Genomic DNA, 14,532 nt, shown 5'->3' with positions numbered 1-14,532 from the left:
ACAAATAAGCGATAACTTGTTCTGAATTACCTAGGGTGCCTATTTATTTTTTTATATATGTCCCTTCTGGCTATAGATTTGTATAAGAGCCTAGACATATTTTTAACAGTAAATACGTTAATAAGTCTTGTAATTAATATATTTTTCAGTCTTTAGAATTATTTTCTTGCAAAGTTCTGCTTGTTCAAATTATTAGATAAAAATATAAAATCTTTGTCTGTATTCTTTTTATATGTCATGTTTTCCTTAAAAACCACAACGGACCTACACCAATAAATCCACACCTGGCTTTCCAGAGCCACCCTTTTCAAACAGCGATAGCAAGTAGTAATGCTTGAAAGATTTAAAGAGATGGTGTTTTCACAAGCATATTTAATGAGTAAAATTATTCATCTGAAGTACTGATTTATAAAGTTCGCTTTCTAGTATTTCTGAAGTGCATAGATCAGTTTTAACACCATTAATTCCACAGACTTGGTGACAACTGCTTGCTTGGTCATTCTTGTTCTTTCTTACCTTACCAGCTAAGCTGTCTTTAGGTATAGCAAAGTTTTGTCTCAGTGCATATATTCAGGTATTGCAGCTATTCAAGCTATGAAATAACTTGAGTTCAAAGCATCACAAGCCCGTGTTTTGATAGCTTTAAGTTTTCTGAGATACGTAAAACCTTCTATATCAGACTTAGCTGAAGGAAGAAACTAAGTCATTATGGCCTGGCTTGAACTTTCTCTTAACCTAATGGCTGTTCTGTCAAAATTGTCAAGATGTATTCTCAACAGTTTTCCTTACAAAATAGAAATTAAACAGGGTTTTCCTTTGTAATTTTACTGGGAAATCATTTGGGAGAGAAAATAAAAGTGAGCTTCTCTCTTGAATAGGTTCAGTCGGAGGAAAATAAAAAGGAAACTCATTTTCTCATTTGTGAGACATCAATCATTGTTCAGCTTTTTTTTTTTCTTTCCTGTGCTGAGTCAGGAACTTTTAAATTACTGCCACTTTTCATGGGTCATAAACACTATCAGGTAAAAGGTAACTTTAATCTTATTTCTGAATACACAAGTTGAATATATCGTGAAAAGCAGTATCAATAAAGAACTGCTTAAGAATGAAAGAAAAACTAGCACACATACTTATTTCTATGTCCTGAATACTGTATTAAATGAAAATAAGCTGCTGTCAGGTTAAGTGTGTCTGAGTACACTGAACAACTGAACTCAGAAATCCATTTACATTTTATATTTCTGAAAAAAGAAACTGTACTTCTCAGAGAGAATAATTAACAAGGTAAAAATAAAGAATAGGTGCTGAACTGCCTTCATCCATCGTCTTCCCAAAAACCTGATTGAGCTGGCAAGCAAGAAGTCAGCACGCAATGTGTTCCTTGATGCAGCACTGTTTTTGAAAGCCTCGTTATAGCAGAGATGTAGAAAATTTTGATGGGAGCATGCAGAAATTGGAGGCTGTTACTCTATGTACAGTCACTGGTGGAAGGCAGATGGAGGTGGGTATGTATAACCTGTCCATTGCATAAGAAGGCTTTTGTAAGCTCCTTCCTTCATTGCTCATAGGGAGGAAATCAGAACTTTTACTACCTAAATCAGCAGGTGAGGGCAGTAGCTACTGCTGTGCACTGGCACAGTAACTGCTGAAGCAAGAATCTCACATGTGCTCTGGTACAGAGAGGTAAAACAACAACAAAAAAAAGCACAGCACTGAACCATCATGATCAGCTTTTTGAAAGCAGGACAAATGAGGTAAGTTTCATCTTCTGAGCAAATAAGTTTGAGTAATAACTTCAGTCTCTAAGTGCTGGATATTATTCTCACTCGACTGCTTGTGCTTTTGGTTGATTTTATTCAAACAATAACAATGTATCTTTTCAATTATGCTCAACAAGTCTTCGAGTAAATTACAAAAGCAGAGTCAAGCTGTTTCCTCCTGTCCTGAAAGGCACAATTTAGAACAGGGAAAGACAAGATACAGGCACGATCCTAAAGACAATACTTAAAGACATCCAGGGATGTACTGTGATACGGTGCACACCCATGTCTCCAGCTCAGGGGCCTCCTGCATTTCTGTGAATGGGAAGTCTCATTCTCTGTTTTGTCCATGCTGTGCAAATGCTCCTCGTCCAAATGGTCCTGCTTGTGTTAGCAACGTGCATCCAGTGATTCCTGATCCAGGTGGCTCTGTGGAGAACAGAAAACTCTTGTAAAAAGCGATCCAGCCTTTGGAAGATGCAGCCAAGCATGAAAGATCCGGCATGCTGCCTGACCTACGAACTGACAGCATGAAGCTTTTCTGGTGAAGGAAGCCCAGCTGCTAACTGTTTGGAACCGGGTCTTTTTCCGGTCTCTGCCCGCGAATCGCGACACCTGCTTCACGGCTCATTGACCTGACACCTGCGTGCCGCTGCGGATCGTCCCGTGTGGCAGCAGCCTGCAGGGAGCTGAGGCCGGGGGCGGCGGACCCAACTGGGAGAAGTTCGTTTCACAGCGAAGGGAACGGCGCGGCGCACGGCTGAGGCGGCCGCAGGACCCCCCGCCCCGCTCCGGCCTCGCCCCGACTGACCTGGGCCCGGGGCATCAGGGCAGCAGATAGATGAACACGAAAAGCGCCACATCGAAGAGAAGGAAGAGCCACAGGTCCAGCCAGTAGGACTGCCCCGACAGAGCCGGCGGTGGCCCTCCGTCCGCCGCGCCTCGCTCCTGCGGCCGCGACCTCCGCCGCACGTCCGCCTCCATTTCCTCGGCACTGACCGGCCGCCGCTCCGCGCAGGCGCTCGTTGCGCTTCCGGGCGGGCAGCCAATGGGAGCGGAGCGCACGTACCGCCGCCACGCCCACGCGCAGGCACCGCCCTTGCCGCGTGACGCCCGTGGCGGGCCGGCGGTTATCTGAGGCATTCCCTGCTGTCACAGCTGTGCACTGGGCAGCAGCCCAGTTACCGTAGCCGGCCAGGGCTTTTCTGCCGTGAGGGGCTATCCCGCTGCCGACGAGCTGGCGGGGACCCCGGGTCGGTGTGGTAAAGGTGTGCCAAGAGGCAAGTCCCGCTTCTCCGGCTGCTGCTGAGAGAAGTAATGCTTTGGGACGCCGGGTCGGAGCCGGGAGCGTTCCCGCAGTGCTCCGTGGGCTCCGCCGGCCGTCGGTGTGAGGTGAACTGTGTGCAAAACAGAGGTCAGCCCCTGCCCGACACGTGTGCCTCGCCTGTAAAACCACGCCGGGACGCGTGTGGAAGCGTACACGAGTTGTTGCTCTGGCTTCACGGAGAAAGATAAAGGATCATCCCCTCCAATCCATACTGGGCAAGCGGGAGAAATCCCGACTGATTGAGAAATGGGAGTCCTCTTGTGCCGTGAGAGCACTGTGCCGGCAGAGGGAGCCCTGAGACCCTGAAGGCCGCGACAGCATAGGCTAGGGAGGCTTCAGGTATGGAAGTAACTAAAAGATGAAAGGTATTGGATTAGTTCTTTTTCCCCACAGCAAAATGACAGTCAAGGAGAGCTGAATTAAGTCCTTAAAAAAACAAATAAAAAAGCCATTAAAACCGAAGTGTAACTGTTCCCATTTCTTAATGGGAACCGAGTGCAGGGCCCTCAAGTGGCATTAGGAAGCATCACGGCTCCAGAGGCTGAGCTCTGCAGCTGCAGACTTGAGCACTGCGACCAAAATGTGGTGCCTGTTTATTACCCATTAGATGCAGAGCACGTGAAGTCAGCTTAGTCTGAAATAATTCTTTCTCTAGTTAAGGCTCCTTGAATGTTTTCATTCATGTCCTGGAAGAAAATCACTCAGAGCTGCTGGTACTCTTCTTGACAGAATGATTTTGACCCCCAGTAAACTGGGACAGCACAAATCCTGAATGTTTTTAAAGCACTGCCATACTTTTAAAACCAAATGTATTAAACTACTTGCGTGAGATATCCGTATCTCATCAGCAAGTGCCTGATATTACTCCTGTTGATGTCAGCAAGGTATCAGAGATATAATTTAAAGCCTCAGAGCTGTATTATCAGAGTGTATTGTTTTATTTATAGTATATTTCTATTTACATATAACATTTTTAGAGACTTGCTTGTTCTCAGGGTTCTCTTAAGTTTTACCATCTTTATTACACAACCATCTTTATTACACAATACTCAATACACAGAGAAACCATTGGTACAAATATGGTATCATGCCATTCAAGAACCAGTGCAAAAAATATTGAAGTTGTGATTGTAGAAAATAGTTTTGGCAGCCTTTACGGTACATTACTCAGGACTTCCTGCAAGTAACATTTTAGTCTTTGCTTCAAGTTGAAGCTGAGTTTTTTCTAATTAAGGTGAAACGCTAAATGTAAACTTGTGTTTTCATTAAGGGCTGAATAATCACAACTTAGGAGGTGCTGTGGGATTAAAAAAAACAGTATATGTAGAAAAATTGACTTTTTTTTAATAGGATTTTGATTCCGGTGCTGTTTTGGGTCAAGTATTTATTCCTTTTTGAAGATCCTCTTGGCTTCAACTCCTTCATACACATAGGTCTGTTCAGAAATTAAGAAGAAAAATCAGTGACTGCTATTGCAAAATTTCATTTCACGAGTGTTGTGGTCAAAGGTGGTTTAATTAATTGTGGCAGGTGGCCATATGGTGGCCCACAAGCCCTTGGTAGAGCTCTGAGGGAAGGAACAGAAGGAAAGCAGCCTGTTGTCAATAGGCATAAATTCTCCATGCAGATGTTGGAACCACCACGTGATAGTTTTTGGTGTTTTCAAAAAAACAAAAACAAAAACAACCCAACCAAACTACTCCAAAAGCATTAAAAAGCCATTTTCTCAATTGTCACTTGTGTACCTGCTTTTAGCAGAAATGGGAGAAAGAGTTGACCTATAGTGTGCTCTTATCTCAGATCTCACACCTGCCCATGGGAGGGTTATTTATTTAAGAAGTTTGTGACCAGCTGGTCAGAGAGTTATGAAGGGTTTCCCTTTTGTCTCTAGCTTCCTGCTGTGTCAGGTGCTGAGCACATTATCCTCTGGAAAACTCCTGTACTATGTCTTTAGAAGGCAAAAACAGGCCTGCAGGCAGAATGTATCTAGTATGCATGCGGCTTCTACATACAGCTTGTATTCAGACTTCAGAATGTGTTGGTAAGATACAGCTTGCGTGGGTAGGACAACCTAAAAATCACACGTTGCCAGTTTTTCTTGGAAAGCTTTGATACATTTACTAGACTTGAGAATTTTTACTGAAGATAAGTAAGGTTATTTGGTTTGAGCATATATTTTTTACTTTCAAAATAGCTCTGAGAATGTTTTCAGTTCATTATATTCTTAAATTGCGTGTAAGTGACTGCTTAACTCACCTGAATGAGTTCACTGCCTACGATTTCTCTGTATGCAGTGAGTACTTTTCCATTATCTTTTCTAGTAAACGTTCCTACAAGTTTATTTCCTTCCAGGTTCCAAGAACCCTGTGATGGGAAAAAAACAACACAACAACTCATATAAGTTTTGCAATAAGCATGGACCTGATTTGATTTAAAGGCTGCAGGAGTGCTTTCAGATGAGATTAAAACAGTGTAATAATGCTTGTTTGTTTTTATGACACAATTGGAAAGGCTGTAAAAAATGGAATATTATGTATATAAAAAAAAAGCTAGCTTATTTAATTGCCCATTTGTGGGGCTCAGGTGATCTTTTTCTCTGTCGGTATGCGTAATTTCTTACAGATACCTTCACTACACTCTAGATGGTGTACTTGAGTATTATAAGAAAGTTGCAGTTGCCTGGATTTCAGCATGTGAAAATTGCTGGATACTCTACTTCTTGGGCACTGTATGGATCCCTGAGCTTCCAGTCACAAGGATGAAACAATGGTTAAGGCTAACTTGTGCTGTTTATATGTAAGGTGCAAGCATTCCTGGACCATCAGGTTTTAAAGGACAAATTTAAACTAGAACCTAGGAAGACAGATCATTAATCCTGAAACTGTAGTTTGTAAAGTTATTACTATACAATGAATCATATGAAAAGTCTCTTACTGAAAGTTCAGTCCCATCAGCCAGACTGTATTCAAAGCTGACTCCCAGAGTGAATTCAATGTCAATGTTACGGAAGTTGCTTGATTCTTTGACAGAAAATTTATTTCCATCTTGTTGAATAGTGAGCTTCAGATTATCATGGGCTCCTAACTTTCTTTTCATCACATTAATACCTAAAAAAAAACCCAAACAACTTCAATCAGAGAAAAACAAAATAGAGCATCATATTTGCATGTTTATCATGACTTTTATGTAGTCGAGGGCGCTTAGCTCAGAATTCTGACTCAGTGTCTTATTCTTCTCCATCTTTCATTGAAGCAGTGTTCAGCTGTATGTGTATAATGCAAACTACTATCCAACTACGATGGTTATATTTGTATCTATATTACATGCAGTTTGTACAAGCTTAAAGTAAGCTTTAACATGTTAAAATGACTCAAATCATGCGTGTTCTGTAAAACTGGAGACCAGTGATCTCCTTCTTATGTAATTTTTCAAGCAGTCTTATTAGAATAATATTCCTTATGTATAATTCTAGTTTACCATTCAAATTCTCTGAGCCTTTCCCACAAATGTAGACTTGGAGATTCTGCTGAAATACCTCTACTGGAATTAGCTAGGTGCATAAGATTATCACAATGCAAATAAAAAAGAGTGTTTTGTATTTCCTTGTATTTCCCTCTATAGAATCCTTTGAAAATAAATACAGGGCAATATGCAAGGGTAAAGCAGCAAACAAGACAGGTTAGCCAGATGGTAGTTCATGAACAGCTGAAGTTTGTATTCCACCACAGTGGTATCCTGGTTTTAGAAGGCATTCAAAAAGTAAGGCTTACCCATTGCTTCCATGAATTTTTCATAGTTTTCATTTTTCTCTATTTTCCAAGTACCGTTAAATGCCATCTTTCTGTCTGTAGGCAGACTTCTGATAAGTAGCAGAGCTTTGCAAAGAGAATTTATGAACTGCCTTATCAGGAAAGCAATTTACATGATGACGTGGCTGGCTAAAGCTCAACTGTGGCATTGATCCTGTCAAGGAGGGGGTTACTGTCGTTTAACTCAGTTTTCCAGTTGTAAGCACACTGTTTGCTGAATCTCTCCCCCCCCTTATTGCTCCACATGATGACAGTATCTTTATCACTCTTTATGAACTATCACTAACCCATTCATTCTGTTTATCTTATTTGAGTTGTAGTAGAAAAATTGGCTCTCTAGTGACAGTAATAATTAGACTAAGAAAATGTACTGATGTTTTCTTTCTGTTGTATAGGAATTTATGCTTATGGGAGAATCTTTTTACAACTAGAGAAAATGTATTTACCAACAAACCAAACACAAATCTCTGCTTTGTCTATTCTAATTAGGTGAAAATCTGCTCGACTCTACATAATAAGCATGAGATGAAGGATTCACTGAATGTCCACAGATAGTTTTAGAAACTCACTTCAGTTGCAGAAACAATTTGCTACCTTCTCATCTAGTGCTGAGCTATGATATTTTATATTCGTGTCCTCACTCTTTTAGAAGTAGTTTAAATTCAGGGCACATTCTATGTATTCCGTTTTATAGCCCACTCAGCAAATGCTCCATGTTTCTATCCATTCCTAAAACAGAAGATGTGCTACTAAGTGAATTTTACCCAACGTGTTTCATTTCCATAGATCCCAGGTTTTACCTGTTGAAGGATAGTGCAAAAAATGAGCACTCTGGCTTAGCTCCTTCCACAAGATAGCACTGCTTGAAACTGAGTAAGTTTGCTTGTACTAAATCTGTTAATACCATATTCAGGATTATAGTTAGTCTGTTCCTATGGATGGCACTAGGTCTGCTGCCTATTAGCTTTGGAATGTAAACTTAAATCCTGAATGCTGAAATGAATTTTGCTCATCACACAGCTAACAAGTTTGTGCTCTAACTAATTAATTTTACTAGTCTCACGTTATCATAATCTTTTTCTTCCAGACTGCAGCAAAAGCTTTTACTGAAATCTAACTATAAATTTAGAACTTTGCTAGCAATACTTAAGATGGTGTGGGTTTCCACTCCACTCAGGTTCATTTTGAGATCAAAGATGATCTGGCTAACAGAATGCAGAGGGAGAGTAGCTCAACAGCTACTCCTCACCTTTTGGTTCCACAGAAGTTAAGAAAAAGGGAAAGGAAAACAACACAGATGCTTATCATTGCAAATGATGTATAGAAAGCTGCTGTAGTTGCACCCAAAACAGGCTGCTTCTGACTGTGCAACAGGACTAATTTGTTTTTCAGACCCTTTGGACTCCCAGTGAATTGCCTATGGTACAATCTAGTCTGCTGAGTTGGCAACACCTCCTGTTCTAACTATACCTGTTCCACTTTAAGAATTTTATCCCAGCGGAGGTTACCTCCAGTCTGCCAACAGTGATATTTTTATATCTATTTCATAATCCATTTAATTTGAAGTGAGCCATCTCCTCTTGTACAGCAGGTGTTTCGAACTTGAGCATTTTGCTTAAACTGTGTGAGAGAAAAGGGCACCCGCAGCCTTTTCTGCGTGGGAAGCTTCACCTGCAAGTGGCAAGGATTGGGATTGTGGACATATCCTCATCAGGCTGCAGTCTGTCCTCTCACATTTCTTTGTTCCAGTTACTGTAGTTCCCCTCCCTTGAAGATACAGCCTCTTACCTTAGAAATGCCTTCTTTTTGGTCTAAGGCAAGGAAGAAGCAGTCTGCCATTCTTCCTGTACTAGCTACCTGTTCTTTCCTTATAATCCTGTCTTTAGACCTGCCATATAGAAGGCCTGTGGACTGTTTATTTGTAGTTGAAAATGTAAGGGATCAGTTCGTAATATAACAACAGCATTTAGTTTTCAGTTTCACAGTTTTCAAATGCAGTTTTCCCACATACTCAGGTTTATTTATTTCTGGGTTTTTTTGTTGTTGTTTTTTTTTTAATCAAACTGACTTACATCAAAGTTCTAAAATACAATTAGCAAAGAAGTAGGCATAATTTTGGTAGAAAATAAACTCCTGCCCCTACAAAAGTATTATAATTCCAGAATTATCATTTTATATGTAGGAGAACTTTAAAATAGCATATCTTAACTGTGAGCAGGAATGTGCAAGACATTTGTCGTAGGGAGATATATACCTGCCAGCCCTGTAGTTGGAACTGGATGAAAATCAGCTTGTTATAAGGCTGAAGATGTGTAGGTGTATTAGTATGCAGCTGAGCACAAACTGGTGTCTAAAAGAGTCCACTGCTGTGCTCATCATGGATCCCTACCTTACTGCTCAGCCAGCTCAGAAAACAAGCAAAAGGAATGTCTGTTTCTTATGAGATTATCTCTTTTATTGGACTGTGTTGTCTCTTTGACCTTTGTAATTATTATCTATCTATATCATTTGTTTAGTTCACAGATATTAACAAAATATGGTGTTCGGTGATAATCAGATTTCCTGTTAAAATATTCTCTCTTGTTCTTTTTAATAGTCTTTGCATAAGTGTTCTGTCAGTGGTGTAATGTAACTTTTGAACCATTTGTTCACTTGAAAAGTTGACTCAAATCCAGGAGAAACCTGAGGCTGTGCAGCAGTTTAAATACATACAGAAGAATATGGATACATAACTCATGCCTATGTATATCCATAGTTTAAGCTAGAATTTCTACATCAGACTTTATCCAGCAGTTCTGAACCTTGACAAAGAGGGAGGGGTCTTGCAGAGTGAGACCCAAACTAACAGGAGTTTCTTTCAGATGTTCTTTTCCTGTAAATTATCTCACTGTTTGCCTATCCCCACTTGTGATTCCTCAGGTTCCCTCAGAAGTCAGGCTAAGCAGACAGCTCCAAACCTTTTCACCATGGGAACAGCAAGTATGGCTCCTGGATTTCCTGTTACAGCCTGTTGCTGTTCCCTTTGTCTCAATTTCCCATCCTTAGCAGTTCTTTTCACTAAGTATGAATCCTTAGGATTCTCTTTCGATCAGCCCCACAGCTCTGTAAGTTAAGCTAGAATCTCCACAGTGGCTGGTATTTGTGAGTTACATGGCATCTCCTCATTGGAATAAAACTGACAGCATAAAGAGCTGTTCTTCCCTGAGGTCGGATGGAATGTCAGTGGCAGAACAAGCAGCTGCATTTTTAATCTCCCATAATTTACAAGGTAATTAGAACTATGAACATGCTAACATATGACTTCAGATTTCTTACATGTAAAAAGAATGATGCTGCGTACACTTTATTCAGAGTTTCTTTGAGTTCTGTAGAAGTTTTTTTTTTCATCTTCTAATATTACAACTAATTTTGGGGGGCAGTATTTTTATGTTGAAATATCCCATGACCTTTTTCCTTCTTCTGCTTACCTTCACCTTTTGCAGATTTCAAACCTACAATTTTTGCTTAGATGCTGCATCAAAAAATTTGTGAAGTATTGCTGGCTATATTAAAACCTTGAAAGCTAAGGGAGTGGAACCTTGGCTTTGAGGCTTTAATCAGCTTGCTAGCTATGGGATGCTAGAAAAAGACAAAAATAACTTTTGAAGTTTGAAGTTTGATCATCAAATTGAGTGGATGGAAATAAATTATTAACCTATATTGTTGTGCCAATCTCATCATACCAGTCTGTGATAATCTCACCAGTCTCTATTATGAAGATAATTATCAATGAGATTCCAAAGATCAGGGTAGCAAAAATGCTTTTGCAGCAGGTTGTGTTCTTCAATACTGTTTATCATTTTGTGGCTTGTCTTCAAGTTGCTCAGCCCAAAATCAGCTAGGACAGTAGAATTCAGCTTTACCATGGAGTGCTACTTGTATGGGGTCAGGATAAAAATAGGATACTTACATAACCATTTTTAAATTACAATATCATTTAACATACTAAGAGAGAGATGCATCTGCTTATACCTGTTAAAGCCATGCATGCTATTTAGTTTCTGTCAGGTATTAATTTGGCAGTATTTCCTCATGTTTTCTATTACAGGAATATTATAAATTTCTAGGAAAGGATAGCAAGGATAGCTGGTCATTTAAATCATTTAGGTGTGTCTAGATTCCTTGTTGTAATGCTTGACTAAGCATTTAAACCACAACACCCAATTTTATATGGCTATAGTAAATGGATAATGCTATGTCTGTAACACCAGCCTTAGGATAACTATGGGTGTCCTAGCAGCAAGGAGCTTACTGTAGCCTAACACTTCCATAGATAATTTCAAAGAATGTACTGCAAGTGGATGCTGTATTGCACCTGGATTTGATCATACTTGAGCTATCTTTTGCCCTACTCCAGCTGCCCGTTTGCTAAGATTCTGTTTGTTGGAGTTTTTCTGTGTGTGGTTCTTCTTATTTTATTTATTCATTTTTCCCGAGGACTGTCTCCTATATGCTGCTGAGAGTAGAACATATTCAACACAAAGCTGCAACAGTTGAAAATTACTTAGATATTTCCAGTGAAAAAATACTTTTGTCTGATTATTTATTTGTGGGCTGTGATCTTACAAGTGTCTCCATTCGCTTCTTGATAATTTGTGTGTAATGGCTCTGATAATACAGGCCACATGTCCTTGAGAATTGGCTGTTGAAGAAAGCTGAAGTGCATAAGCTACTTCATAAGTAAGTGCATGAACTTCTTCATAGTAAAAGAAAGATCTAGAATCAAAATGTAGATTTTCTTAAAGCAATACCAGTTCTAGTATTTCCTTCATCTATTAGTGTATCCTAAAATGAAACCTCCTAGGATTACCTAGCTAGAATAGTAGGATTTTGCAAAGTTGCAATGAAGAGGGCATGATTTTAAACTATTTCTGATCTAAACAACAGCATTCTTTGACACCAAAGTTCATACAAATCTCTGAGTATTAGTGCATTTTGTTACTTGTCACATACAGACTGATGTCAGTAGATATGTTGGGCTTTGTGTCAGGCTTATCTACTTGCTAAGGTATTTAAATATCTGTCTTAATACTCTTTTCCTGTATTTTCCAAGTATTTAGTAGCAAGCAAATCTGGGGAAGTAGTTTATTTTCATTTAGAATAACAAATTTGATGAATGGAAGATATGAGTTACAGTCTAATGAGCTAACAAACATTATAATTTTGATGGTCTGCATTTGCCGTTTGTACTTCTCCAAAATTTGAACTGGACTTGGTTTCAACACAGCTATCACAGCTATTTAGTGATTGTGTATCTTTTCTCTTATGGTGATTATTTGGATTAGAAACTTGAATCTAATCTCAATCTGTAACATGGGGACTTCTCCTGAGTACATCAAAACAGCAAGAGAGTGCTCTGTATAGCCCTGATAATGAAGCACTTTTATACCCAAAGGGAGATGACGTCAGCACAGAACAATGTTCTTCTTTTTTGTTCACTTCTCATGTAAAAGTAGAAATAGGACACAGATCTTAGTTCTTTTCATTCTGTTTCCAGCTCATTACTGTTCCAGCTATTGACTTTCTGTGTGACCTTGATCAAATTAACCCCTCTACTTATCGGTAAAATGACCTTTGCTTATGTTAAATATGTATATATGTCATAAAATAATATGCCAGTGACTTGATCAATTACAAAATGAGGTTCAAAAGAAATGCTTGTGTATGAACTTAATCATGTGTAACTTAGTGGTACGATTTAACCATTAATTTTACTCCCAGTGTTTGTTAAGCATCTTCCATGATGTTAAAGGAGAACCTATGTAAGGTACAGAGCTATCTATCAGCCGTGATCAACTGTTGAGAAAACAGTAGCAGGCTGTGGCTGAATTGATTAGCCTTATATTTCTTTCACATGAAGAAAGTGGATTTTATCATCATTTGACAGTATGGGTTTAGAAGAGAAAATAATACAGCTTTTTGGAGAATAGTTTTATCTTTTAGAAAATGTGAAAATGAATTTCCATGTTGAATAAAATAGAGCACTGGAATACCGTGGAAAACCATGCAGCCAGGTATTACAAAAAAATAAAATAAAGTTGGAACTGAGTGTACTGAAGTGAAAAATTACTGAAATGAAATAGTAACTTGTGATGTTTCTCTGCTGAAATTGAAGTCCTGTGTTACGGTTCTGTAAATGCTGAGAAATGCTACTCTCTCTGAAAGGCTGAAAAATTGAATGTCTGTTAGATGCCATAAATTTAGATCCCAAAGCTTACTATTGCAGGAAACCCACACATTTGAATTAATCTGTGGAAATCTTAAACAGTGAGATTTCACAGGAATGGGAAGTACACTTTAGCAATAGCTGACACCGTTACTAAATAGGTGAAGAAGAGGCTATTGTCTTTTCCATTTGTTAATAAGTCATCACAGTTACACAAGATGTAAAAAACTGTGTCTAATATTTTTTTTCACCTCTTCAACAACATACCCTAGTCCAAGGGGATATTATTTTCTGGAGTGGATAATATATTCCAATGCATACCAGTACTGCTGTGTAGAAAACAGCATCATTTCTCTGAAATGAATTCAGACATTCAGTAAGCTACTGAACACTGTGCAGAAACATGGTGACTCTAAGTTGGTGACTGGAGTGGAAAGATCATAGCCCCAGAGCAAATGGCTACCTGATACATGTAGATATACAGACAGTTGATGAATTGCACTCAGAAATTGCCGTTGGTTTGAGCAAATGTTGCTTGTGTTTTGTGCTGGACTAAATCTGGCCCTTCATAACTTTTGAATGAGACTGTTGTTTGTCAGGGATTCACATACTTGTTGGTTTTGCCTGGAGCTAGAAAAAAAAAAAAAAAAAAAAAAAAAAAGGAAAGGAAAAAAAAACCAACCAACCCAGAAGTATTGATGTGGAGAACCTAAATAGCCAAAGAACAGCGCATGTCATAGGCCAAAATGGAAGACAGACAGCTTGTGCGCAGTAAAACTTTTGTTGCAAAAAATAAGTTTATCACAGTTTTGCTAGAAGTTGGAAGGTTGACTTTTTCAGTCTCTCTTATATACTACTCAGAAATTGACACCTGGGGACGAATGATTGAGGACAGATCTGTATAACAGTTTTATTTGCCAGTTCTACTTACAATATGTGATCTGGTTTCTGACAGCTCCTAGTAAGTGTAGCTGCACTGATCTCTAGTGGTTAGTAGCAGCAAATGATTTTTTGCTGTTCCTAAAAGAAACTATCAGTCTCATGTCAGTATTGTGCACGTTAGAAGTATCATGGTATAGTGAAGTTCTTGTCTGAATTTCTAGGACCTGGAGAAGTTATTAAAAATGCAATATATCAAGTATGTGCAGAAGTGTTTTTTTTACGTGGGACAATGAGGTATTGAAAATTTAACTTCAATACTAGCTAACAAACAGTACAATTGAATTGGCATTGTCTTTTTTATTTTAAAACACGTGAAATAATACAAAGGGAATAAAGAAGAAATTAAGAACGAAGCAGCAGTTTGACCATAGAAAATAACCTGACTATATTCTCCATCAACTGCACAGAAAGTAGGAGTGATAGTTCTCTAAGTAATGTAATTAATTTTCCTAAGTATCCATAGGACAAGTGAGAAGCCATAACATTCAG

The 14,532-nt window shown here is 39.0% G+C and overlaps 1 protein-coding gene across 1 annotated transcript; it reads right to left on the bottom strand.

The window, feature by feature from the left end:
• Positions 1–4,114: 4,114 nt before the first annotated feature.
• Positions 4,115–6,957, bottom strand: FABP2 (fatty acid binding protein 2). Its single transcript, XM_065736853.1, has 4 exons — positions 6,858–6,957; positions 6,022–6,194; positions 5,344–5,451; positions 4,115–4,522 (listed from the first exon to the last, which is right to left on the bottom strand). The coding sequence occupies exons 1-4, from the start codon at positions 6,922–6,924 to the stop codon at positions 4,472–4,474; spliced, it is 399 nt and encodes a 132-aa protein (XP_065592925.1). The 5' UTR covers positions 6,925–6,957; the 3' UTR covers positions 4,115–4,471.
• Positions 6,958–14,532: the final 7,575 nt, after the last annotated feature.

This window comes from Cyrtonyx montezumae, unplaced genomic scaffold (assembly GCF_038088225.1).
Source record: "Cyrtonyx montezumae isolate F1298 unplaced genomic scaffold, pur_monq_1.0 scaffold_2, whole genome shotgun sequence".
Taxonomy (NCBI): Eukaryota; Metazoa; Chordata; class Aves; order Galliformes; family Odontophoridae; genus Cyrtonyx; species Cyrtonyx montezumae.
This window is presented reverse-complemented; position numbering and strand designations above follow the sequence as displayed.

Excerpts from the sequence above, each read along its gene's own strand:
- FABP2 (XM_065736853.1), bottom strand. The coding sequence starts at position 6,924 with ATGGCATTTAACGGTACTTGGAAAATAGAGAAAAATGAAAACTATGAA. Across the intron at positions 6,195-6,857 it reads AAAATTCATGGAAGCAATGG|GTATTAATGTGATGAAAAGA; the intron begins GTAAGCCTTACT and ends GTTTTTTTTTAG. Across the intron at positions 4,523-5,343 it reads TAGGCAGTGAACTCATTCAG|ACCTATGTGTATGAAGGAGT; the intron begins GTGAGTTAAGCA and ends ATTTCTGAACAG.